Genomic DNA, 25,455 nt, shown 5'->3' with positions numbered 1-25,455 from the left:
CCTCAGTGGTAGGGAGGCGAGCAGGCCAGAGGTGGATGAACGCAGTGCCCTTGTTTGGGTGTAGGGCCTGATCAGAGCCTGGAGGTACTGAGGTGCCGTTCCCCTCACAGCTCCGTAGGCAAGCACCATGGTCTTGTAGCGGATGCGAGCTTCAACTGGAAGCCAGTGGAGAGAACGGAGGAGCGGGGTGACGTGAGAGAACTTGGACACCAGATGGGCTGCGGCATTCTGGATGAGTTGAAGGGGTTTAATGGCACAGGCAGGGAGCCCAGCCAACAGCGAGTTGCAGTAATCCAGACGGGAGATGACAAGTGCCTGGATTAGGACCTGCGCCGCTTCCTGTGTGAGGCAGGGTCGTACTCTGCGGATGTTGTAGAGCATGAACCTACAGGAACGGGCCACCGCCTTGATGTTGGTTGAGAACGACAGGGTGTTGTCCAGGATCACGCCAAGGTTCTTGGCGCTCTGGGAGGAGGACACAATGGAGTTGTCAACCGTGATGGCGAGATCATGGAACGGGCAGTCCTTCCCCGGGAGGAAGAGCAGCTCCGTCTTGCCGAGGTTCAGCTTGAGGTGGTGATCCGTCATCCACACTGATATGTCTGCCAGACATGCAGAGATGCGATTCGCCACCTGGTCATCAGAAGGGGGAAAGGAGAAGATTAATTGTGTGTCGTCTGCATAGCAATGATAGGAGAGACCATGTGAGGTTATGACAGAGCCAAGTGACTTGGTGTATAGCGAGAATAGGAGAGGGCCAAGAATAGAGCCCTGGGGGACACCAGTGGTGAGAGCGCGTGGTGAGGAGACAGATTCTCGCCACGCCACCTGGTAGGAGCGACCTGTCAGGTAGGACACAATCCAAGCGTGGGCCGCGCCGGAGATGCCCAACTCGGAGAGGGTGGAGAGGAGGATCTGATGGTTCACAGTATCGAAGGCAGCCGATAGATCTAGAAGGATGAGAGCAGAGGAGAGAGAGTTAGCTTTAGCAGTGCGGAGCGCCTCCGTGATACAGAGGAGAGCAGTTTCAGTTGAATGACTAGTCTTGAAACCTGACTGATTTGGATCAAGAAGGTCATTCAGAGAGAGATAGCGGGAGAGCTGGCCAAGGACGGCACGTTCAAGAGTTTTGGAGAGAAAAGAAAGAAGGGATACTGGTCTGTAATTGTTGACATCGGAGGGATCGAGTGTAGGTTTTTCAGAAGGGGTGCAACTCTCTCTCTCTTGAAGACGGAAGGGACGTAGCCAGCGGTCAGGGATGAGTGGATGAGCGAGGTGAGGTAAGGGAGAAGGTCTCCGGAAATGGTCTGGAGAAGAGAGGAGGGGATAGGGTCAAGCGGGCAGGTTGTTGGGCGGCCGGCCGTCACAAGACACGAGATTTCATCTGGGAGAGAGAGGGGAGAAAGAGGTCAGAGCACAGGGTAGGGCAGTGTGAGCAGAACCAGCGGTGTCGTTTGACTTAGCAAACGAGGATCGGATGTCGTCGACCTTCTTTTCAAAATGGTTGACGAAGTCATCTGCAGAGAGGGAGGAGGGGGGGGGAGGAGGATTCAGTAGGGAGGAGAAGGTGGCAAAGAGCTTCCTAGGGTTAGAGGCAGATGCTTGGAATTTAGCGTGGTAGAAAGTGGCTTTAGCAGCAGAGACAGAGGAGGAAAATGTAGAGAGGAGGGAGTGAAAGGATGCCAGGTCCGCAGGGAGGCGAGTTTTCCTCCATTTCCGCTCGGCTGCCCGGAGCCCTGTTCTGTGAGCTTGCAATGAGTCATCGAGCCACGGAGCGGGAGGGGAGGACCGAGCCGGCCTGGAGGATAGGGGACATAGAGAGTCAAAGGATGCAGAGAGGGAGGAGAGGAGGGTTGAGGAGGCAGAATCAGGAGATAGGTTGGAGAAGGTTTGAGCGGAGGGAAGAGATGATAGGATGGAAGAAGAGAGAGTAGCGGGGGAGAGAGAGCGAAGGTTGGGACGGCGCGATACCATCCGAGTAGGGGCAGTGTGGGAGGTGTTGGATGAGAGCGAGAGGGAAAAGGATACAAGGTAGTGGTCGGAGACTTGGAGGGGAGTTGCAATGAGGTTAGTGGAAGAACAGCATCTAGTAAAGATGAGGTCGAGCGTATTGCCTGCCTTGTGAGTAGGGGGGGAAGGTGAGAGGGTGAGGTCAAAAGAAGAGAGGAGTGGAAAGAAGGAGGCAGAGAGGAATGAGTCAAAGGTAGACGTGGGGAGGTTAAAGTCGCCCAGAACTGTGAGAGGTGAGCCGTCCTCAGGAAAGGAGCTTATCAAGGCATTCAAGCTCATTGATGAACTCTCCGAGGGAACCTGGAGGGCGATAAATGATAAGGATGTTAAGCTTGAAAGGGCTGGTAACTGTGACAGCATGGAATTCAAAGGAGGCGATAGACAGATGGGTAAGGGGAGAAAGAGAGAATGACCACTTGGGAGAGATGAGGAATCCCGGTGCCACCACCCCGCTGACCAGAAGCTCTCGGGGTGTGCGAGAACACGTGGGCGGACGAAGAGAGAGCAGTAGGAGTAGCAGTGTTGTCTGTGGTGATCCATGTTTCCGTCAGTGCCAAGAAGTCGAGGGACTGGAGGGAGGCATAGGCTGAGATGAACTCTGCCTTGTTGACCGCAGATCGGCAGTTCCAGAGGCTACCGGAGACCTGGAACTCCACGTGGGTCGTGCGCGCTGGGACCACCAGATTAGGGTGGCCGCGGCCACGGGGTGTGGAGCGTTTGTATGGTCTGTGCAGAGAGGAGAGAACAGGGATAGACAGACACATAGTTGACAGGCTACAGAAGAGGCTATGCTAATGCAAAGGAGATTGGAATGACAAGTGGACTACATGTCTCGAATGTTCTGAAAGTTAAGCTTACGTAGCAAGAATCTTATTGACTAAAATGATTCAAATGATACAGTACTGCTGAAGTAGGCTAGCTGGCAGTGGGTGCGTTGTTGACACTACACTAATCAAGTCGTTCCGTTGAGTGTAATAGTTTCTGCAGTGCTGCTATTCGGGGGCTAGCTGGCTAGCTAGTAGTGTTGTTTACGTTACGTTGCGTTAAAAGAACGACAATAGCTGGCTAGCTAACCTAGAAAATCGCTCTAGACTACACAATTATCTTTGATACAAAGACGGCTATGTAGCTAGCTACGATCAAACAAATCAAACCGTTGTACTGTAATGAAATGAAATGAAAATGTGATACTACCTGTGAATGCGACCAGGTTGTGAGTCTATTCGGTAGACGTTGGCTAGCTGTCGGCTAGCTGTTGGCTAGCTGTTGGCTAGCTAGCAGAGTCTCCTACGTTAAGGACGACAAATAGCTGGTTAGCTAACCTCGGTAAATTCCTTTACAGGAAGGCCAATAGGAGAATACACATATCACAGAGTTCAAGTTCTAACCTATCCAAAACTTACTTTTGAGACAATGGCAAAATATGTCTCAAGCTTGTATTGATCATTAGTAAAAGTGTTGCAAACGTGACATGGGTATAGCAGCATTATTATAGCAGCACGACTGCAGTAAAGACGTCCTGGAATGCAACCAGTGACGCAAAGTTTGGTGCTATCATCTCGAGCATCCTCCGTTCACTATTCAAACCCGGATTCCCAACAGCCGGCCAGTTCACTTGCGGCAAGTTGCCGGTGAACAGACATTCAGAAGGGAATTGATTCGTGCGCAGCAGATCTCTTTACTGACCATGGTTGGGTGAGAAAATCGTGGGCCCTTTTTCAATTTGCGAAAAGGTAAAGAATAGCATTTAATAACTCTCAAAGGCGATAACTTTTCTTGAACAACTTTATTTGTTGCATAAGTCAATGACATCGCTTCATTTCTGTGACGTCTTTGTCGAGTGCAGGTATTCCCAACTTGTAGTCATGTTGGGCGAGTTGGAACCGGTGTATTTTCTGAATCAAACGCGCCAAATAAATGGACATTCTGGGGAAATAAAGAAGGATATAGCCAAACGTAGCTGCTCTTCTTTGGTATCTTTTACTGATGGCACAAAAGCCATGACAGAGAGATATAGTGGAGTGGTATCGCGCGTGCAACAGTTTCTCCCGAAGCCACTTGGGTACACCGAGAGGCTCTTGCTGCCAAGGGAATGCCTGACTGCTTGAAAGACGTTTTGGAAAAGCGTTTATTAAAGCTTTATTAAAACAAGGCCCCTGAACTCTCATGTACTTTCTGCATTATGCAATGATTTGGGCAGCGACCATGTAATGCTTTTACAACATACAGAAGTGCGCTGGTTATCAAGGGGCAAAGTATTGACACATTTATTTGAATTGAGAGATGATCTTAAAGTTTTCTCTACTGACCATAATTTTCACTTGTCTGACAACTTGCATGATGACGAGCCGATATGGGTGATGTTTTTTCTCCCCTGAATGATCTGAATCTAGGATTACAGGGACTTTCCGCAACTATATTCAATGTGCGGGACAAAATTGAGGCTATGAATAAGAAGTTGAAGCTCTTCTGCCTGCATTGACAAGGACAACACACAGGTCTGACCATCATTGTATGATTTTTTGTGTGCAAATAAACTCAAACTTACGGACAATGTAAAATGTGATATAGCGAAGCACCTGAGCACTTTGCCGAAACGGATGACCCAAACAACTGAATTCATTATCCCTTCCATGCCCTGCCTACAGTCCACTTACTGTGGACTCTGAAAAAGTGAGCCTCGTCGAAATTACTCAGCGGTTATGTGAAAATAGAATTCAATCAAAAGCAACTGCCAGATTTCTGGATTGGGCTGCGCACAGAGTATCCTGCCTTGGCAAATCGCGCTGTTAAGACTAGAGTTCGACCGGTTATGATTTTTAAACACCGATTATTGGAGGACCAAAAAAGCCGATACCGATTTAATCTGCCAATTTTTATTTATTTATTTGCAATAATGACAATTACAACAATACCGAATGAACACTTATTTTAACTTAATATAATACATCAATAAAAATCGATTTAGCCTCAAATAAATAATGAAACATGTTCAATTTGGTTTAAATAATGCAAAAACAAAGTTATGGCTGGTACTGTATGTACACCAAGGTCAATCACTAGCAATATTACAGCAAGAAATGACACGTGGATACAGTTCATGGGATAAGCAACATTTCATAAAGTTCAGAGTAATGTGTGTGTGTGTGTGTGTGTGTGTGGGGGGGGGGGGGGGGGTGAATTAATCAGTTCATAGACCTTAGTCAAAACCTTTTGAATAGCCTGACTGTGCTGCTGTGTTTGTGTGCCAGTTGGCTCCAACAGCATGCCTTCTCTCCCCAGTACCCCTATTAATCCTTATTATATCCAGGCAGCGTGATGAAAAGGCCTTATTCTGAGCTAAACCACGAACATGAACAGACTTTGTTAACAGCAAAGAATACTATGTGTATGGAGACAAGATTAAAAGACTGTGAGGAAGACTGTGTCGAAGTAACAAACATTTATTACTAGAACAGGGGGAAGGAAAAACGACAGGTCAAGGGCAGGTTACCACGTTATGCTACACTCTAAAAAGAAAAGGTTCCTGGAGTATCCTTCAGGGGTTCTTCAAATTGAAACTGTGGGTGAACCCATATAAGTTCTTCAAACAACCCCTTTTAGCGGATCCTCAAAGAACTACCCCCCCCCCCTGTTATTATTATTAATAATATGCATAGCAATAACACAATATTTTAGTGGCAAAGCAGAATCCCAAGTCCCATGTGTATATCCTCTGGCGTGTTGACATTAATTCGTTGATGTTATCCACAGGCAGAATTTTTTTTTTAAGTGCATGGTGATCGAACATGTTTCCTGTTATATTCATCAGAGGTGTAGGGAGGGTGAAGTCTGTGAATCCCCCAAAATAGTTATTACAAAGATGATTAACAAAACATGTACACAACAGTGTTCATACCTTGGTTTTTGTTGGTAAATATGAATTTTAAAAAACTGTTTTGATAATGGTTTTCATACACATACCTTCCCCATAATGTATAGGCCTATGGGATATTCATTGAAAAGGGATGCTAAATGTGATCTGCATGACATACCAATACCAATTGACATACCTTTGAATGTCTCATCTGTATACCTACAGACACACAACTTTGCAGTTCAGTCATCTGCACCCAATACAGCTAGCCTTCAACATGTTCTTATAGCCTACATATTCTTAACTCTTTGTTTATTGAATTGTGTCCATTTTCTGTTTTTAGAAAGATTTGCAGAAATATGAAAAGATAGACGGTATGATCATAAAAGGGACAAACCTTACCTTAAATTGAGTTGATCTTTAAATGTTTCATTTTAGTGACTGCACCTGCTGTCTTTTCAAATTCAAATCCCAATGTTTCTGTTGGGCAGTTCAGTTCCTGCAAGAACCCCCATCAACTAAGGAGGTTCCTCAATGAACCCCAAATCCTATAGGGTTCTTGGATGAACCTTTTTGGGGGCAATTTTCAGTGCCAAGAACCCTAAGGTTCTTAGAAGAACCCTTGTTGAACCCCTATTTTTTTTAGAGTGTATGTAGTTAAAACCTCTCGTTCTCTCAAACAGAATTAGTGAACATAAAAGTGAAATCAGGAGAAACGACACGGATTATCCAGTCGCAGTACATTTTAATGACCTAAAACATGACATTTCGACCTTTTTTATACATGTATTTTTTTAGATTTTGTGGCATAGAGAAAGTTAAGATGTCAGACAAGGGAGGTGATATAAATAATACTCTGAGCAAAAGAGAATGTTTTTGATTTTCACCCTCCCAGACATTATTTCCTAGAGGTCTTAATGATGAAATGGCCATGCATGTTATGTTGTAAATGTGAACATGAATTATGCCCTGTTTTTGTCTTGTGTTGTACCCATTGATTTATGAAAACTTGCTTGGTAGGTCGATGTCCTCATTGTGGTTTTACAGACGTGTTTAATACGTTTTATGTACACACTTTATTCAAATATTTATTAAATGTATGTTGTTATATTGGGTAGCACTTATTTGTTTTCCCTCGACTCCAACCCCATTCGATGCGGGGAACGGATGTGGGTGTGGCTACATAAGTGTACTATTTATTTTTTTAAATCACAAAAGCTCTGACCAAGGCCGTGAGGCCGATGCGTAAAGCTTGTTAAAGAGCAGTGTTATTATCAAGAACAGTGTGCGGGTTTCTTCTTTTTTTCTCATTTTACTCATTAAGATTCAAATTCCTTTTGCAAGAGAGACCTGGCCAAAATAGCAGCAAACAGTTTCAAACATTTACAACATAAAACACAATTGCACTACAGTTTAAAAACATCCGTTGACATATTGAACAGGCACATATGTTTTGTGAGGAGTGGTTTAACTAGGGGTCAAAACATTGATGCCCCCCCCCCCCCCCCCAATACATTTTCCACCATAGATTTTACCCTAGCTTTAAAACCAAAAGGACAAGCTCCGGTAGTCTCAAGTCATGGAGAATTCCAGTCCTGTGAGTGTAGGCGATATTTGTCATTAGTTTGCTTGACAATGTGCCGTATGTACACAGGTAAAATGGGAGCTGTGTCAGTATGACCTTTTTTAGAAATACAAATGTACCAATGACTTAGTCTCCAAAGATCTAAGGAAGGCCAGCTCACTCTCATTTAGAGGGTACAGTGATGGGTGAGAGTTTTGGAGATTAATGCATGTTTGAGCGCTTCAGAGTTTGTAACAAACCTCAGCGCCCCATGGTACACAGTGTCCAGCATACAAAATGACGCTACAGGTGCATACATGTACAATGTGTCGCCATAGTCAATTACAGGCAAGAAGGTAGCAGAAACGAGTCTCTTTCTCACTTTAACGATGGTGGTCATCCATGGTAAACTGGTGACATAATCAAATTCGCTGTGAATGAGCGGCAGACTTTATCTGGCACAGCAGCGGGAGGCGTTATGAGATGTAGGTTCGTCGGTTACCAGGTCTGTACACAGCAGATAGATATTTTGTTATAGCAAGAGAAGGAACGGCTTTCTACTGTGATAAATACCTATTGGCAGTCTATCGGCAGTCAGATTCTTGGTGTGTTTCATGCTTAAAGTTAGTAATTTCCACTTTAAAATGTCACACTTAATATGCACTAAGGAAAGACGTGTCGACAAAATGTCCATTAATTATAATCCACAAAACAATTCATATTTCCTGTTGCTGCAGTATTTTCCACCCTATAGGCGGCAGGCGGCAGGTAGCCTAGCTGTTAAGAGCGTTGAGCCAGTAACCGAAAGGTCTCTGGTTTGAATCCCAGAGTCGACTTGGTGAAACATCTGTCTATGTCCCCTTGAGCAAGGCACTTAACCACTTAACCGCAATCTGCTAAATGACACGTGTGAAACTGTCTGAAATTAGATACTGCATCTGCACATGCGGTGTGCCTGTCTCATTTAACAAGGAGCCCAGTGATTTGGATTTTTGTGGTATGTAAACTGTTGGTATGTGAGGGGCTTTTTTGCAAAAAGAATTGCACCGGGCATCGGAATTCAGTTCACAGTTGTGAACGTACGGTTCATTTATCCCTTCAGTACCGTGCAGGATATTATGTGGAATGAAGCTCCGCTGTGGGGCCTAAACACAATTCCCAGTCAATCTCCCCGCCTCCACCACAAGCCCTACAAGAGCTTAGACACGCCTGTAACGTTGTCAAACTTTTGCTTGCCAACAGCACTCAGCACCTCTGAACAGAGTGTCGGCAGTCAGTCTCTTTTGTGTTCACACAGCAAAGACCTCGAAGTCGTCAGCCACTCAGCCTTGTTACGTATACTCCAAACCGGAAGGTGGCAGTGGCGTTGTTTGGCAATGCATTTCCATGTATGGTGCTTTATGGTCTCGTCAGTGTCAGCTAGCAGAAAGCCCTTGTTGTTACTAACCAGATTGCCACAGGTTAGCTGACGACGCCACGAAAACGATGTGCACGCTTCAGTTGGGTAGAAGTCTGTGTGTTGCGATTCTGAATGGCCAGATACAGTGTAGCTAGCGACTATGACGAAAAGCTGCCATTTCGGGAACAGTAGGTGGCTCGTTTCAGCTAGTTTTTTTTATCTCGTTCTTGATGCCATGTCTTGTTTTGACTGAGGTTTGACCAACAACTGTAACAATGTAACAATGCTCATTGTGCAAATGTATTTGTTTTCAATAAACATTGGAGAAGAAATATAGTTTAAATGTTGTCCACAACCTAAGCCAAACTCATCTGTTCTGCCCAATAGTTGGTGTTGTAGCTGAATAACCAACATGTCTATATAACTAGCTAGCAGGATGACGTTAGAAATAATTTAATTCACTCTCCAAAATCGCATACAGCCCATAGATAATGTTAGCCAGCTAGCAAAAAAATGTATCTAAATGGTTAGCATGATATGCTAGTTAGCTGTTGTGCTAGCTAGGTAAAGTAAAGACACTGCATTGACTCTCAGCAGCCAGCTACAGGAGCTGCTTCATGAAAACAAATCTAATTGTGATCTAATTATGTTACTAGCTACAGTGGCTAGATTTTGTTCTTGCAAGATAATGAACGACCTCCTACTGTGATAAGCACCTATAGGCAGTCATATTCTCTGTGTGTTTCATGCTTAACATTTCCAAAATCCCAGCTCTGCTCTGCCATCACTGTTTGATCTTGGTTCACTGTGAACATGTGTAGTGTAGCTGGTAATTTCCATGTTAAAGGACCCGTGAGCATCAAATCAAACTTTACTTGTCACATGCAACGAATACAACAAGTAGACCTTATTGTGAATGCTGACTGTGAAGTTCATAGATACATTTTCAATGTAATTCATTTCCATCAAAAACAATGTGGCATAAGTAATAATGGATTTGATTTCTGGTCAAACAGATGGAAAAGGGGACTTAGAAAACATCTACCAGAAATAGTATTAAAAGGTATTAGAAATACATCAATATCAAAATAAATGGTTTGCCTTCTTTAAGTTTAAGAAACATTGCCTTGTAATCCTTTTTCCAAAAACCCACATACAGTGCCTTCGGAAAGTATTCAGGCCCCTTGACTTTTTCCACATTTTGTTACGTTACAGCCTTATTCTAAAATTGATTAAATAAATTTTCCTCATCAATCTTCACACAATACCCCATAACGACAAAGCAAAAACGGGTTTTTATGAATAACAAAATATATAAATAAATTACTGAAATATAACATTTACATAAGTATTCATACCCTATACTAAGTACTTTGTTGAAGCACCTTTGGCAGCGATTACATCCTTCAGTCTTCTTTGGTTTGACACTGCAAGCTTGGAACACCTGTATTTGGGGAGTCTCCCCCGCTCTTCTCTGCAGATCGTCTCAAGCTCTGTCAGTTTGGATGGGGAGCGTTGCTGCATGGCTATTTTCAGGTCTCTCCAGAGATGTTCGACCGGGTTCAAGTCCAGGCTCTGGCTGGGCCACTCAAGGACATTGAAACGTGTCCCGACGCCACTCCTGCTTGGCTGTGGGCTTAGGGTCGTTGTCCTTTTGGCTCTGGAGCAGGTTTTCATCAAGGATCTCTGCACTTTGCTCCGTTCATTCTTGCCTCGATCCTGACTAGTCTCCCAGACCCTGCAGCTGAAGGCCTAATTTGGTGAAGTGCTGCAGAGATGGTTGTCCTTCTGGAAGTTTCTCCCATCGCCACAGAGAAACTCTGAAGCTCTGCCAGAGTGACCATCAGGTTCTTGGTCACCTCCCTGACCAAGGCCCTTCTCCTCCGATTGCTCAGTTTGGTCGGAGGCCAGCTCTAGGAAGAGTCTTGGTGGTTCCAAACTTCTTCCATTTAAGAATGATGGAGGACACTGTGTTTTTGGGGACCTTCAATACTGCAGAAATGTTTTGGTACCCTTCCCCAGATCTGTGCCTCGACACAATCCTTTCTCAGAGCTCTACGGACAATTCCTTCAACCTCATGGCTTGGTTTTTGCTCTGACTTGTACTGTCAACTGTGGTACCTTTTATATAGACAGGTGTGTGCCTTTCCAAATCACGTCCAATCAATTGAATTTACCACAGGTGGACTCCAATTAAATTGTAGAAACATCTCAAGGATGGTTAATGGAAACAGGATGGACCTGAGCTCAATTTCATGTCTCATAGCATCGAATCTGCATACCTATGTAAATAAGGTATTTCTGTTGTTAAAAAAAAAAATGTATAAAAAAATCCACAAACCTGTTTTCACTTTGTCATTATGGGGTATTGTGTGTAGATTGCTGAGGAGATTGTTTTAATTAATCCATCTAAGGATAAGGCTGTAACTTAAGAAAATGTAGAAGAAGTCAAGGGGTATGAATACTTTCCGAAGGCACTGCCTTTAAGATATTTTCAAACGTTCCTCCCATATAAGGAATTGTTCCCAGAAGTCACAAGTAAAGGTAGACTTATCAATTAAAAGGGAAACCTGTTTCAGTACAGAAAAGTAGAGCATAGTTCAGTACAATATAGTAGAGTACAGAAAAGTAGAGTATAGTTCAGCAAGGACAGTAGATCACACTGGCGTAGAGTACAGTATAATGTACTATACTGTAAGCTATTGTGCTGTACTGTGATGTCCAAACTTGTGAAACATAGACAACTATGATTGGTTTCAGATTTGGTCCGGACCAACCAAATTTGGTCTTGTTTGGGTGCGGAGCTCATTAGAATAATAACATGTATAATGTGTGTAAAATAATACCCATATATGCAAAGGATGATATTGCATATTTCTACCTGGGTCGTTCCATGAAAAGAGTGCCTTTTGCTTCCCTTTGATATTTTAAGTAGATGTTGGAAATCAATAAATCTGATTTTTTTTAAATATATGAATAAAGGCTTGTTAAATTGCCAAAATGCAGCACTTTGACATGTCCCTCCATCAACCCTTTGTCACTTCTAGGATGATTTGAACTCACTAAATCTCCAAATATGTCCAAGCTTCACCATCATAGTAAACCCCTAGTTATTTTGTTGCTTTGACAGTCATTTCTGAACATTATTATTGATTAGTGATTCATTTAAGTCTGTCCCTCCATTTTGAGGTCAACCCTTTTACGTGAACTGAACTCTCGTTTGAATATGGTGAAACCATCAACCCTGTTACTCATAGATAGACAGGCTAGAAACGTTTTAACAATTCCATTTTCTGGGTGAAGCTTGCATGCAATTGCCAATCCCTGTTGCACACAACTAGCTTCCATTCCCCCTGTCACAGTGGGATTTATGGCTGATTTAATAAGAAACCTGTTACGGTCAACCCTGTTATTTTATTTGGCACTTAATAGTTACTTACAATAGTCATTACTTTTTTATTTAACCTGTTGAAATGGGAAAATGTGCTCATTATGGCAGAATGTGTAACGGTTTTCTTCCGTTGAAGGAGAGGAGGACCAAAATGTAGCGTGGTTAGTGTTCAACATGTTTAATAAGGACAATAAACGTGAACACTATTAAATACAAAACAACAAATGTGAAAAAAACGAAACAGTCCTATCTGGTGCATAGACACAAAGACAGAAGACAACCACCCACAAAACCCAACACAAAACAGGCTACCTAAATATGGTTCCCAATCAGAGACAATGACTAACACCTGCCTCTGATTGAGAACCATATCAGGCCAAACATAGAAATAGACAAACTAGATATACAACAGAATGCCCACTCAGCTCACGTCCTGACCAACACTAAAACAAAGAAAACACAAAAGAACTATGGTCAGAACGTGACAGTACCCCCCCTCCCCCAAGGTGCGGACTCCGGCCGCAAAACCTGAACCTGTAGGGGAGGGTCTGGGTGGGCATTTGTCCGAGGTGGCGGCTCTGGCGCACCATAGTCTTTGTCCGCTTTAGTCTCCACCTAGGAACGGCGACCCTCTCCGCCGACCTAGGATTGGCAACCCTACTAAAGGGCCCCACTGGACTAAACAAACTCCTCCGGACTGAGGGGTAGCTCAGGACTGAGAGAGAGCTCAGGCTGGTTGACGGCCCTGGCACCTTCTGGCTGACTGACGGCTCTGACAGATCCTGGCTGAATGGCGGCTCTGGCAGATCCTGGCTGAATTGCGGCTCTGGAAGATCCTGGCTGAATGGCGCCTCTGGCAGATCCTGGCTGAATGGCGGATCCTGGCTGCTCTGGCGGCTACTTGCAGACTGGCGGCTCTGGCGGCTCATTGCAGACTGGCGGCTCAGGACAGACGGGAGACTCTAGCAGCTCTGGACAGACGGGAGACTAGCAGCTCTGGACAGATGGGAGACTCTAGCAGCTCTGGACAGGCGGGAGACTCTAGCAGCTCTGGACAGGCGGGAGACTCTAGCAGCTCTGGACAGGCGGGAGATTCTGGCAGCGCTGGAAAGACGGGAGCACCCGTAGGGATGAGATGGAGAGACAGCCTGGTGCGGGGGGCTGCCACCGAAGGGCTGGTGCGTGGAGGTGGTACTGGATAGACCGGACCGTGCAGACGGACTGGAGCTCTTGAGCACCGAGCCTGCCCAACCTTACCTGGTTGAATGCTCCCAGTCGCCCTGCCAGTGCGGCGAGGTGGAATAGCCTGCACTGGGCTGTGCTGGCGAACCGGGGACACCATGCGTAAGGCTGGTGCCATGTATGCCGGCCCAAGGAGACGCACTGGAGACCAGATGCGTAGAGCCAGGCTTCATGGCACCTGGCTCGATGCCCACTCTAGCCCAGCCGACACGAGGAGCTGGTATGTACCGCACCGGGCTATGCACTCGCACTGGGGACACCGTGTGCTCCATAGCATAACACGTTGCCTGCCCGGTCTCTCTCGCTCTCCGGTAAGCACAGGAAGTTGGCGCAGGTCTCCTACCTGGCTTCGCCACACTCCCTGTGTGCCTCCCCCCAAGACATTTTTGGGGCTGCCTCTCGGGCTTCCTTGCCAGCCACGTTCCCTCATATTGCTGGCTCCTCTCTCCGGCTGCCTCCGCTCTCCTAGCTGCCTCCACCTGTTCCCATGGGAGGCGATCCCTTCCAGCCAGGATCTCCTCCCATGTGTAGCAACCCTTGCCGTTCAAAACGTCCTCCCTACTAACTATGTTTAATTGTTACCCGATTTTAAATGAATCATGTAACAATTAACTCATTGGGAATTTGGAGCACCACGGAAGAAGTTGTTTAACGAGTTACCATTTCCCAAATTAAACTCATGATGATATACCTCCTATCAGTCTCATTGTGAACGTTGCAGACTTCTTGAATCCGCAAGAATCCCAGCCTTTTCTGATAATTCAGTTCTACACATTGATTTCATTATTTATTTACTAACTAAATAAATATAACACAGAATACACAAACGCACGAGACAAAAGTCCCTAGTGGACTGACAAGATATGACGGCTTGTTAAAGAATGGAGAGGGGGTGGGGAAAGAGAGATACAGTGGCTTGTGAAAGTATTCACCCCCTTGGCATTTTTCCTATTTTATTGCCTTACAACCTGGAATTAAAATATATTTTTGGGGGGTTTGTATCATTTGATTTACACAACATGCCTACCACTTTGAAGATGCAAAATATTTTTCTTGTGAAATAAACAAGAAATAAGACAACTTGAGCGTGCATAACTATTCACCCCCCCAAAATCACTACTTTGTAGAACCACCTTTTGCAGCAATTACAACTGCAAGTCTCTTGGGGTATGTCTCTATAAGCTTGGCACATCTAGCCACTGGAATTTGTGCCCATTCTTCAAGGCAAAACTGCTCCAGCTCCTTCAAGTTGGATGGTTTCTGCTGGTGTACTGCAATATTAAGTCATACCACAGATTCTCAATTGGATTGAGGTCTGGGCTTTAACTAGGCCATTCCAATACATTTAAATGTTTCACCATAAACCACTCAAGTGTTGCTTTAGCAGTATGCTTAGGGTCATTGGGGTCAATGTCCTGCTGGAATGTGAACCTCCGTCCCAGTCTCAAATCTCTGGAAGACTGAAACAATTTTCAAAATTTTCTCAAAAATGTCCTGTATTTATCGCCATCCATCATTCCTTCAATTCTGACCAGTTACCCAGTCCTTGCTGATGAAAAACATCCACACTGCATGATGCCACCACCATGCTTCACTGTGGGATGGTGTTCTCGGTGTGATGAGAGGTGTTGGGTTTGCGCCATTTTCCTTGATGGCCAAAAAGCTACATTTTAGTCTCATCTGACCAGAGTACCTTCTTCCATATGTTTGGGGAGTCTCCCACATGCCTTTTGGCGAACACCAAACGTGTTTGCTTATTTTTTTCATTAAGCAATGGCTTTTTTCTGACCACAAATCCGTAAAGCCCAGCTCTGTGGAGTGTACGGCTTAAAGTTGTCCTATGGACAGATACTCCAATCTCTGCTGTGGAGCTTTGCAGCTCCTTCAGGCTTATCTTTGGACTCTTTGTTGCCTCTCTGATTAATGCCCTCCTTGCCTGGTTCGTGAGTTTTGATGGGCGGCCCTCTCTTGGCAGGTTTGTTGTGGTGCCATATTCTTTCCATTTTTTAATAATGGATTTAACATTGCTCTGTGGGATATTCAAAGTTTCTAATCTTTTTTGTAACCTTTTTTTATAACCTAACCCTGATCTGTACTTTTCCACAACTTTGTCCCTGACCTGTTTGGAGAGCTCCTTGGTCTTTATGGTGCAGCTTGCTTGGTGGTGCCCCTTGCTTAGTGGTGTTGCAGACTCTGCAGCCTTTCAGAACAGGTGTATATATACTGACACTTAGATTGCACACAAGTGGACTTTATTTAACTAACTATGTGACTTCTGAAGGTAATTGGTTGCACCAGATCTTATTTAGGGGCTTCCTAGCGAAGGGGGTGAATACATATGCACTCACCACTTTTCTGTTTTTCATTTTTGAGAATTTTCTGAAACAAGTCATTTTTAAAATTTCACTTCACCAATTCGGACTATTTTGTGTATGTCCATTACATGAAACCCACATACAAATCTATTTATATTACAGGTTGTAATACAACAAAATAGGAGAAACGCCACGGGGGGTGAATACTTTTGCAAGGCACTGTAGAGAAAGGGACATTTATCGTGGATACATTCTATAACCATTCTCACATTAATCATATACCTTGCAAACGAACCACTGCCCGTCTGGGTAAGAAATGTAAAGTATTTACGTGTAGATGTCTTTGTTCGTCGTCTCTCTGTTGCAACCAATCAGTTTTTCTATTGGAAGGTCTTGATAGGTGTAAGGCTCTGGTTGTCCACCAGAGGTCACAATGTCCTTCGTAGTTTTCCTGGTCTTGTAGTGGAGTGTTCAAACAGAACAGATCTTCAGATGCACCAATGGTTGTCTGATATGGGATCTTCCCCTTCCTTTCTCGGGTAAATAGTCAAAGTTCTTGATCCCTTTACATGCACATGTGCAATGGTCATGAAAACTAAGGTCTCGTTAGAAAACTAAAATCATTCCTATTTTAACAAAAATAGTTTTATCGTTTTTCGTATTTCCTACACAACGTAAAGGATGTAAACCTGACATACACAGTGTGAAAGCTCTTCAAATTACAGTATTTTGGTTATACAGTTTTGAATAACATCACAAAATGAAAAGCAATATGACATGATTATTCTTTAGCTCCTCACTGACCATTCGTAGCATTCATATCTTAAAATATTGTTCCAATATTCACTTTTTTGGAAGTTATGGTTTTGTCCTCCAGGAAACGTTTGCCGCCAAAGGCATTGCTTTGGTTGATACTGAAGAGCAGGAGTGGGTTCTCTGCTGCAGAAGATTTACGATTGACGTGAGGTGTCATAAAACCGCCCCAGCCCCTCCTGTGGGAGAGAGAGGGGTCTGGCTATATGTCAGCCATTTGCCAAGCTGATCTGAGGCCTTGGATCCTCGATCAGGAGAGTCATTATACTTTTTGAAACTTTTAAATCAATGGTTTTTATTTGGCATACATTTTAAAGTAAAAAAATCTGGAATTGCCCAGCTCCGCTACAGGGCCTATGTAATGTAATGTGACGTGACTGGGCATACAGCTCCTCTGTGTGTGTGTGTGTGTGTGTGTGTGTGTGTGTGTGTGTGTGTGTGTGTGTGTGTGTGTGTGTGTGTGTGTGTGTGTGTGTGTGTGTGTGTGTGTGTGTGTGTGTGTGTGTGTGTGTGTGTGTGTGTGTGTGCGCTTTTTTTGTTGTGTGTGGACAATGAGAACTAACAGGGTGTTTGAACTCTGTCCTCAGTGGGCATGTAATTACCCTCTCTGATGGGCAGGGTCATATGATCTAGCTGCACTGTGGGGCCTACAGCTGCACCATGAGGCCTATACAGTATGTCTCCTCCCAGCTCCACTGTGGGGCCTTGACATTTGATCTCTCTTCATGTGAAGTGTAAGTGTTATGTGGAAATGTTAATAGGGCCCTTGAGATTTGAGGGATCGTACCCTGCTTCTCTACAAGACCCTGATACGCGATCTCTTACCCCCTGAGATACAGTTAAACGCACTGTAGCATCTCCATGGGGAACATGCCCACCGTGTGTGGTACGGTATATGTTTACCATTGTACATCTGCACACACATTGATAAAGTTCTCTCTGTCCTCTTCCCGACAGTCACATGGACCATATAGACAACAAGACTGAATATGTCAAGGTAAGACTTGTTTTTGTCTTTCCTTTTATTCCTCCTACACTATGTCTTTCTGTTAGTTTTGTAGGCCGGTTCTGCTAGCATCATGGTTCCTACTCAGAAGGCCCAGAAATGGCTTCGGCGTCTGCGAAAAGGAAGGGACTGAGAGTTAAAAACCCATCTGAGCAAGGGGTAACCATTTAGCATCAGTGTGAGTTGTTCTTTCTAGAGTTGGTCTTTTCCAGTTGATCTCCTCACCCTGCTTTGGCTTTGTAGTGAGGTTTAAGGGGACCTATAGTTGAGCTCCCGACTCTAGGACCAGTGTTTGTAATTGAATTAGGATCAGTAGCACAAAGAGGCTCTGCCCCCCCCCCTGCTCCGCTCTGCTACAGTCGAATGGCTGCTGATGAATGAAGTTTGTTTCCATGGGCAACTGAGCAGGAAGCAGGATCTTTGCCAAAGGCCTTGTTTCTAAACAAATAAGATGTGGAGTACCTACCTACACATGCCAAACTCTCCAAACCTTCTGTTGTTTTGCATTTTTTTACTTATTTAAAAAAATGTATATAAGTTGAACTGTCTTAGAGTAAGTGACTTCACAAACCATAATGTAGTACTCTGCAGAATTCAGACTTGAGGGTCTTAAAAAAAAAAAAGCAATTTTCTCTAGTTATATTGGATTTTCATTTTAATGTGGTCTTTGAAATGTAATTGTAGTTGATTACATTCCTGCGCTTCTGCGATTATGCCCATATCAGCAGTCTCTCTCAGCGTTTTAGCCTAATTCATTCTGCCATTTAGGAAATGTAATCCAAAGTCAACAGCGCTGCTTCAGCACTTCTGAGTCCCAGTGTGCTGAGTGTAGTTCAGGACCAGGCCACTAGATGACACTGTAAGCCTGGTTTCTGGGTTGAATCCATCCACAAAAGTGCTCATTTCTGACTGAACACTTGGGATCCATTGTCTGTTTTTCGTTGGAACTCAAAAATAACTGGTGTCAGAAGCAAGTACTAACACTGACCCATATATCCATCTGGTGTAAAACAGTCTCTATCGCTCTCTGTGCAGTGATACCTCTCCCCTTCCAGTTTCCTCACCCACCCATACTCACCCTCCTCCCCTCTCCTCTCCTCCTCTCCACTTCCCCTCCTCTGAGCCTCTCCTCTCTCTTTCTCCTCCTCTCTCACCCTCCTCCCCTCTGATGCCCCGTGTTGCCGTCCCTCGTTTTCTCAACACGCTTCTCTCTGAAACATTTATGTCACTTATGTTTAAATAAACACTTGACCTGAATGTTCAATGTTATGATACAGATCTCTCAGGCGGAAGAAGACTGCCAGGCCCAGCCTGAACTGGACTGGGCTGGCCTGGACTCGACTAGACTGGACTGGCCCGGCCTGGACTGTGTAAGTTTTACACTGGGTGGAAGCAAAGTGCTTTATTTAATCAGCAATCTGAAAAAACAAATGACAGATTGTGGTTTTTAAATATCATTCTACATATGCTGGAAGAAACTCGACTTGGACATCTCTTTCACTGAGATGCAGTGCCTTAGATCGCTGTGCCACTCGGGAGCCCGAGTGGTGTAGGGTACATGTGAATATGGCCTAGATGTATGTTTGTGAGTGTGCGTTGTAGCACAAAATCCTAGAGAGTTCCTCTGACACTGTATCTTTTGTAGGTTTGTATGGGCATAATGGGTCTGGAGGGAGAGGTTGGGCTGCTTTATATGCAGTTAATTAACATATGTCTGGCACAAGACACACTGGTGGATTAATGAAGCCTCATCAGTGTGTGTGTGTGTGTGTGTGTGTGTGTGTGTGTGTGTGTGTGTGTGTGTGTGTGTGTGTGTGTGTGTGTGTGTGTGTGTGTGTGTGTGTGTGTGTGTGTGTGTGTGTGTGTGTGCGTGTGCGTGTGCGTGCGTGCGTGCGTGCGTGCCCGCCTGCATACGGAGTGGGCGCACATGCTTCTTGGGAGAGTGTGTGCCTCATGCATGGTGTGTGTGTGTGCTAGAGGGGGGGGCGGGGGCTCAGCTGCAGTGGTGGTATAGGGGGTGGGGTTCTAGTTGTTTCCAGTTCACACTCCATAGTTTCTCTCCAGTATTACTGCCGGTGTTAAGGCAATGCAGACACACACACACACACACACGCACATAGTCTTTCTGCGATATCGCTTCACCGAGTCCTACGGCAGATTGAGTCAGGCCTGTGCCTTCATTGATCTGAGGGAGTGTAAATCGACTGGGCTAGACTTGCTGACATGTCTCTTGTAGTCTTGGGTTTCCGTCAATTAACAAACTGAGCCCTGCTCAGGTAATCCCTACCATTGTGTCGCTGAACTGTCGCGGGGGCTGCTGCATATATACATTTTCCTAAAGGGTGTGTCATAATGTAAGTAACCTCGTTTATGTTCCTTTTTAAATGCCGTTGTCGATCAGGCGGCCACAGTCAGCAGCAGTCCTGTTCATGAAATCGAAAAAACTTGCTAGGACCCGGAAAGCGTTCATACACTGGCTCTCTCTGAGACTCGCTTAGATCATTTATTCGATGATACGGTGGTAGCAATATATGGTTAGAACATCTGCGGAAGAGACAGAAATGCCAATGGTGGAGGTGTGGCTGTTTTATATATGCCGAGTCATATGCCTGTAGACCTTAGGGAAGGTCTCGTGTGAAATGCTGTTGAAGTAATATGGCTACCGGTTCACCTGCCTCGCCTAAAGCCTATTCTTGTGGGAAGTTGCAATAGACCACCAAGTGCTAACAGCCAGTATCTGGATAATGAATGTGAAATGCTTGTTAAATGAATGCGATATCAACAGAGAGGTATATTTTCTGGGTGACCTAAATATTGACCGGTTTTCATCTGTCCACTCGAGAAAAAGCTCCAAACTGTAACTAGTGTCGGTCAACCTAGCAGGGTGTTTTACGAACGCCAACGGAAAGAAATCATCCACGTGTGTTGATCACATCTTTACCAACGCTGACAGACATCTGCTCCAAAGGCTGTATACGCGCCCGTCAGATGTAGTGATCCCAAAATATTAGCCATGTCTAGAGGGAAATCAAAGTTCCAAAGGCTGGGCCTAATGTAGTGTATAAGAGGTCACACGAGGTTTTGTAGTGATTCCTATGTTGCAGATGATTTGCTGGTCTGTGGTGTGTAATGAGGAGCAACCAGACGCTGCTGGTCTGTGGTGTGTAATGAGGAGCAACCAGACGCTGCTGGTCTGTGGTGTGTAATGAGGAGCAACCAGACGATGCTGGTCTGTGGTGTGTAATGAGGAGCAACCAGGCCGCTGCACTTGACTCATTTATGAAATAGCTTATTCCAGTTAGTAATAAGCGTGCGCACATTTAAGAACGTGACTGTTAGAGGAATTGAAAAAATGGGATGGTTGAGAGGGATGAGGCCAACGGGGTGTTCGTCTGACTGCACAGCTGATCATCATGGCAGCAGTTAATGGGGATCCTAATACAGTACACACACTGTCTGTGGGCCAGGAACAGTGGTGGGAAAAGTACTCAATTGTCATACTTGGGTAGAAGTAAAAGATAACTTTAATAGAAAATGACTCCAGTAAAAAAATAAAAGTTACCCAGTGAAATAGTACTTGAGTAAAAGTAGTTGGTTTTAAATATACTCATGCATCAAAAGTAAATTGGAATTGCTTAAATATATATCATTATCAAAAGTAAAAGTATGGATTCATTCGAATTCCTTATGTTATGCAAACCAGACGGCACCATTTTCTTGTTTTTAATTCATTTAAGCATAGCCACTAGCACACTCAGACATTCATTTACAAACGAAGCGTTGTTGTGTTTAGTGAGTCCGCTAGATCAGAGGCAGTAGGGATGACCAGGGATGTTCTCTTGCGTGAATTGGACCATTTTCCTGTCAAAATGTAGCAAGTACTTTTGGGTGTCAGAGAAAATGTATGGAGTAAAAAGTACATAATTTTCTTCAGGGATGTAGTGAAGTAAAAGTAGTCAAAAATATGAATAGTAAAGTACAGATACCATGAAAAACTACTTAAGTAAAAATACTTTAAAGTACTACTTAAGTACTTTACACCTCTGGCCAGGAAGAACAGGCATAGTCTACTTAGTGCAGGTCTAATTGCAGCTGGTTTATGTATTTTCATTAAGCCTATATTTTTGTCATTTAAGCAGATGCTCTCACCCAAAGTCTCTTACAGTAGTGCATGCATGCATATTTATATGGGTGACCCCAGAACCCATGACCTTGGCGTTGGAAGTGCCATGCTCTACCGACTGAGACACATAGATCTGCATTTACATTTGAGTCATTTATCAGAAGCTCTTACAATCAGTCAGTGTATTCAACTAAAGTAAGCTCAAACAACCACATAGCACACTCATTGCAAGGAGAAGCTCCCTCAAACATAGCTGTTATCTGCACAATCTGCGCCAGTGAGAGCAGGCTCCACAGTTCCCATTCAAACCCTCCTCTCTCGCCTCCAACCGCTCTACTGTATTACAGGGCCTTTGTTTCTGAAGGTGTTTGAGTCAAATATCTAGAGGCTTTATATGGATTAATAATGAATAGGAGTCAATGAATAGAAGCAGCCCTAAACGCTGATGGGGATCTGAGACTAATGGATCATCAGATGTACACACACACACACACACACTCCCCAGCTCCCCATTATTGTGGTGCTCCCAGGCAGGGAACAGGGGGAGCAGATTTGTTTCCTCTCTCCTCCATTGTGTGTGTGTGTGTGTGTGTGTGTGTGTGTGTGTGTGTGTGTGTGTGTGTGTGTGTGTGTGTGTGTGTGTGTGTGTGTGTGTGTGTGTGTGTGTGTGTGTGTGTGTGTGTGTGTGTGTGTGTGTGTGTGTGTGTGTGTGTGTGTGTGAGGGGCTCCTGCTCCCCAATCCGCCCCCAGGACAGCGTCAGAATGGGGATCAGTAATTAATATTTAACTGAAGAAGACAGACAGAGTGCAGGGGGAGAGGGGGGGGAAGAGGGCAGGGAGTGTGTGTGGAGAGGAAAACTGTAGAAGGAGAGGGTTTGAGGGAAAGTAGAGAGTGGGAGACAAAAACCAGAGATGGAGAGAGGAAAAAAGAAATAGAGATGGAAAAACAAGATCTGAGATCGGCACAGGAGGATTAAGGGTTGACAGAGAGCAGAGCACAGAAAGAGCCTTTTAGATTGGTCTAAATTACCTTGTGTTATTGTTAAGAGAAGGTGGGTGGGAGAATCAGTGAGTGCAATGGGAGATAAATGATAAGTGGGTTAGGGGGGAGGGTAGGGTGCAGAGAGAGAGAGAGAGAGAGAGAGAGAGAGAGAGAGAGAGAGAGAGAGAGAAGAACAGTGACTTTGCAATGCACTCTCCCATCAAACACACGCACACGCACACACACACTAGCTACAGTGGTTGTATCTACAGTGAAATACTGTGCTTCATGCCCGTCCCATCCTATATGTAATCTATGCATGTTATGCACACTAGCTCCCCTACCCCACCAGGCCCCATGCTCCCAGGATGATCTCTCTACTCTCGGTGTTCGCACAGCCACGGCAGCGGGAGCAGAGTCGTGATGGGATGCACAGACACTGGTATGCTGTCATTGTCAGCGCAGGACGCTCGGGGATGGAGATAGGGAAACGCATGCATCCTTATGGGATGATTTGTGCTCACAAAGTGTAATCCGCCTACCGAGCCCTGCTTTAGGGGGATTTGTTTAAGGAAAGACTCCGCTAATGAATCTCTCCTGTGTCTCTTCTCTTTGTGTGCCGTTCTCTCTCGCTCTGATAGATTGGGTTATTCCCGTGTATTCAAAGACAAGATTAGCACACTGATTACCTCGTGTGTGTGTGTGTTGGGGTACACTACACACACACGCACACGTAGTAGTAGTAGTAGTAGAGGTGACCTCGGCGATAAAGCAGAGGGATTCCGTCAAACCTCCATGTCCTTTCCTGTGAGGTCTCTGCAGTGCAGGGCTATCAAAAGCTCCCGGAATTTAGGATGCTGTCATGACTCCAGATCCGTTGCCATGGCGAGGCGTCCTCTGTGATGTCATTCAGTTCCCCAGGGGACAAAGCCCCACCTCTCCGCTGCTCAAGACGAACGTGACGACTCAGATTGGTGTGCATGTGGCAGTGTGTATGTGTTATTGAGTGTGATGTGTGTAGTGTTTTTTGTTTTTCGCACACTCGCTAAATACGTTGTTCTTGTTTTTTACAACACCCTGCCTTTCTCTGACTCTCAAAAACAGAACATGAATTATGTCCTCAGACACATTCTATACTTAGCACATCAACCCTTTCACAACATACAAGAACACACACCCGCAGACACTTACCCATAGACAGAAAATATTGCAAACAAGTTTTAGATGTACTGGGTGTGTGAGTGAAAGAGTCTGAATGTGTTTGTGTGTGTGTGAATGCATTCTTTGCCCCCTCTTGCCACCCTGCAATTCCTTTCAACTAGGAATAAAGGACAGATTCCTTTGAGAAGGTGCTGAAACTAAAGAGGCATACCTCTCTCTCTCTCCCCCGCTCTCTACCCCCCTCTCTCTCTCATTCTCTTTCTCTCTACCCCCCTCTATCATTCTCTCGCTTTCTCCTTCTCTCCCCTCCCTCTCTCTTTTGATCCTTCTCTCTCCCCCTTTCACTCTCTCTCTCACTCTCTTTCTCTCACTCTCTCTACGGCCGATCTCCCTCTTTCTCCTTCTCTCTCTCTCTCTCTCTCTCTCCTCTCTCTCTCTCTCTCTCTCTCTCTCTCTCTCTCTCTCTCTCTCTCTCTCTCTTTCTCTCTCTTTCTCTCACTCTCTCTCTCTCTCTCTCTCTCTCTCTCTCTCTCTCTCTCTCTCTCTCTCTCTCTCTCTCTCTCTCTTTCTCTCTCTCTCTCTCTCTCTCTCTCTCTCTCTCTCTCTCTCTCTCTCTCTCTCTCTCTCTCTCTCTCTCTCTCTCTCTCTCTCTCTCCCTCTTTCTCCTTCTCCTCTCTCTCTCTCTCTCTCTCTCTCTCATTCTCCCTCTTTCTCCTTCTCCTCTCTCTCTCTCTCTCTCTCTCTCTCTCTCTCTCTCTCTCTCTCTCTCTCTCTCTCTCTCTCTCTCTCTCTCTCTCTCTCTCTCTCTCTCTCTCTCTCAGTATTGTCTCTCTGTGGTCGTGAAGGAGGGGGTGGGTGGGGTCTGCCTTGCCAGCAATTCGACAGCACTCCCTCCGCCAGTGCCTGCTAGCATCTCTCCCTCCTCCTCCCTATCCCTCCCTCCTTTCCACCCTCCCCCACCCACTCCTTTCATCAGAAAGGGATGAGGTAATCCCTGCGAGGGCTCGTGAAGCACAGCCAGAGTGTGAGCGAGAGAGGGAAGCAGTAGGAGAAAGAGCCTGTGCGTAGCAGAGAGAGAGAGAGAGAGAGAGAGAGAGAGAGAGAGAGAGAGAGGGAGAGGGAGAGAGATGACAGTAGCAGCAGAGTGCGAGGGGCTGGAGTCCTGACCAGCAGTAGAAACTGTAGTGTTAGCTAGCGTTAGTAGCATAGCAGCCACACGGTTTTGAGTGAGATGAGCCGCTGTCCGGGCTGCTAGCGAGGAGCGCTGCCTGCCTGCTGTGGGACAGTGACAGAGGAGAGCTGGTGCTGGGGTCCTCAGGGTGGGGTACAGCCGTGAGCTGAGCCGTAAGGAGAGGAATCATGACTGAACGCTGTAGCCTATGGAGCGCCCTGTCGGCAGCCGCCTGCTGTTTCTACAGAGGCTCCTTCATGCAGGTGCAGGTGAGTGAGTGTGTGTGTGTGTGTGTGTGTGTGTGTGTGTGTGTGTGTGTGTGTGTGTGTGTGTGTGTGTGTGTGTGTGTGTGTGTGTGTGTGTGTGTGTGTGTGTGTGTGTGTGTGTGTGTGTGTGTGTGTGTGTGTGTTTGTGTAGGTGTG

The 25,455-nt window shown here is 45.2% G+C and overlaps 1 protein-coding gene across 2 annotated transcripts in view; it reads left to right on the top strand.

Moving 5' to 3' along the window:
- The window catches only part of sh2d3ca (SH2 domain containing 3Ca), an 88,159-nt gene that overhangs the window by 13,772 nt on the left and 48,932 nt on the right, over positions 1 to 25,455 (top strand). The window contains exons 4-5 of one of the 2 annotated variants that reach the window (XM_046369515.1): positions 17,548 to 17,587; positions 18,874 to 18,966. In XM_046369515.1, coding sequence (XP_046225471.1) covers positions 17,548 to 17,587; positions 18,874 to 18,966 — 133 coding nt within the window. Of the gene's footprint in view, positions 1 to 17,547; positions 17,588 to 18,873; positions 18,967 to 24,894; positions 25,303 to 25,455 lie in introns of those variants that run through there. The other variant, XM_046369517.1, reaches the window with a different exon arrangement.

The sequence above is a fragment of the Oncorhynchus gorbuscha genome, linkage group LG11 (genome assembly GCF_021184085.1).
Source record: "Oncorhynchus gorbuscha isolate QuinsamMale2020 ecotype Even-year linkage group LG11, OgorEven_v1.0, whole genome shotgun sequence".
In the NCBI taxonomy this organism is placed as follows: Eukaryota; Metazoa; Chordata; class Actinopteri; order Salmoniformes; family Salmonidae; genus Oncorhynchus; species Oncorhynchus gorbuscha.
Note: the sequence above shows the minus strand (reverse complement) of the source record. Positions and strands in the feature narration are given on the sequence as shown.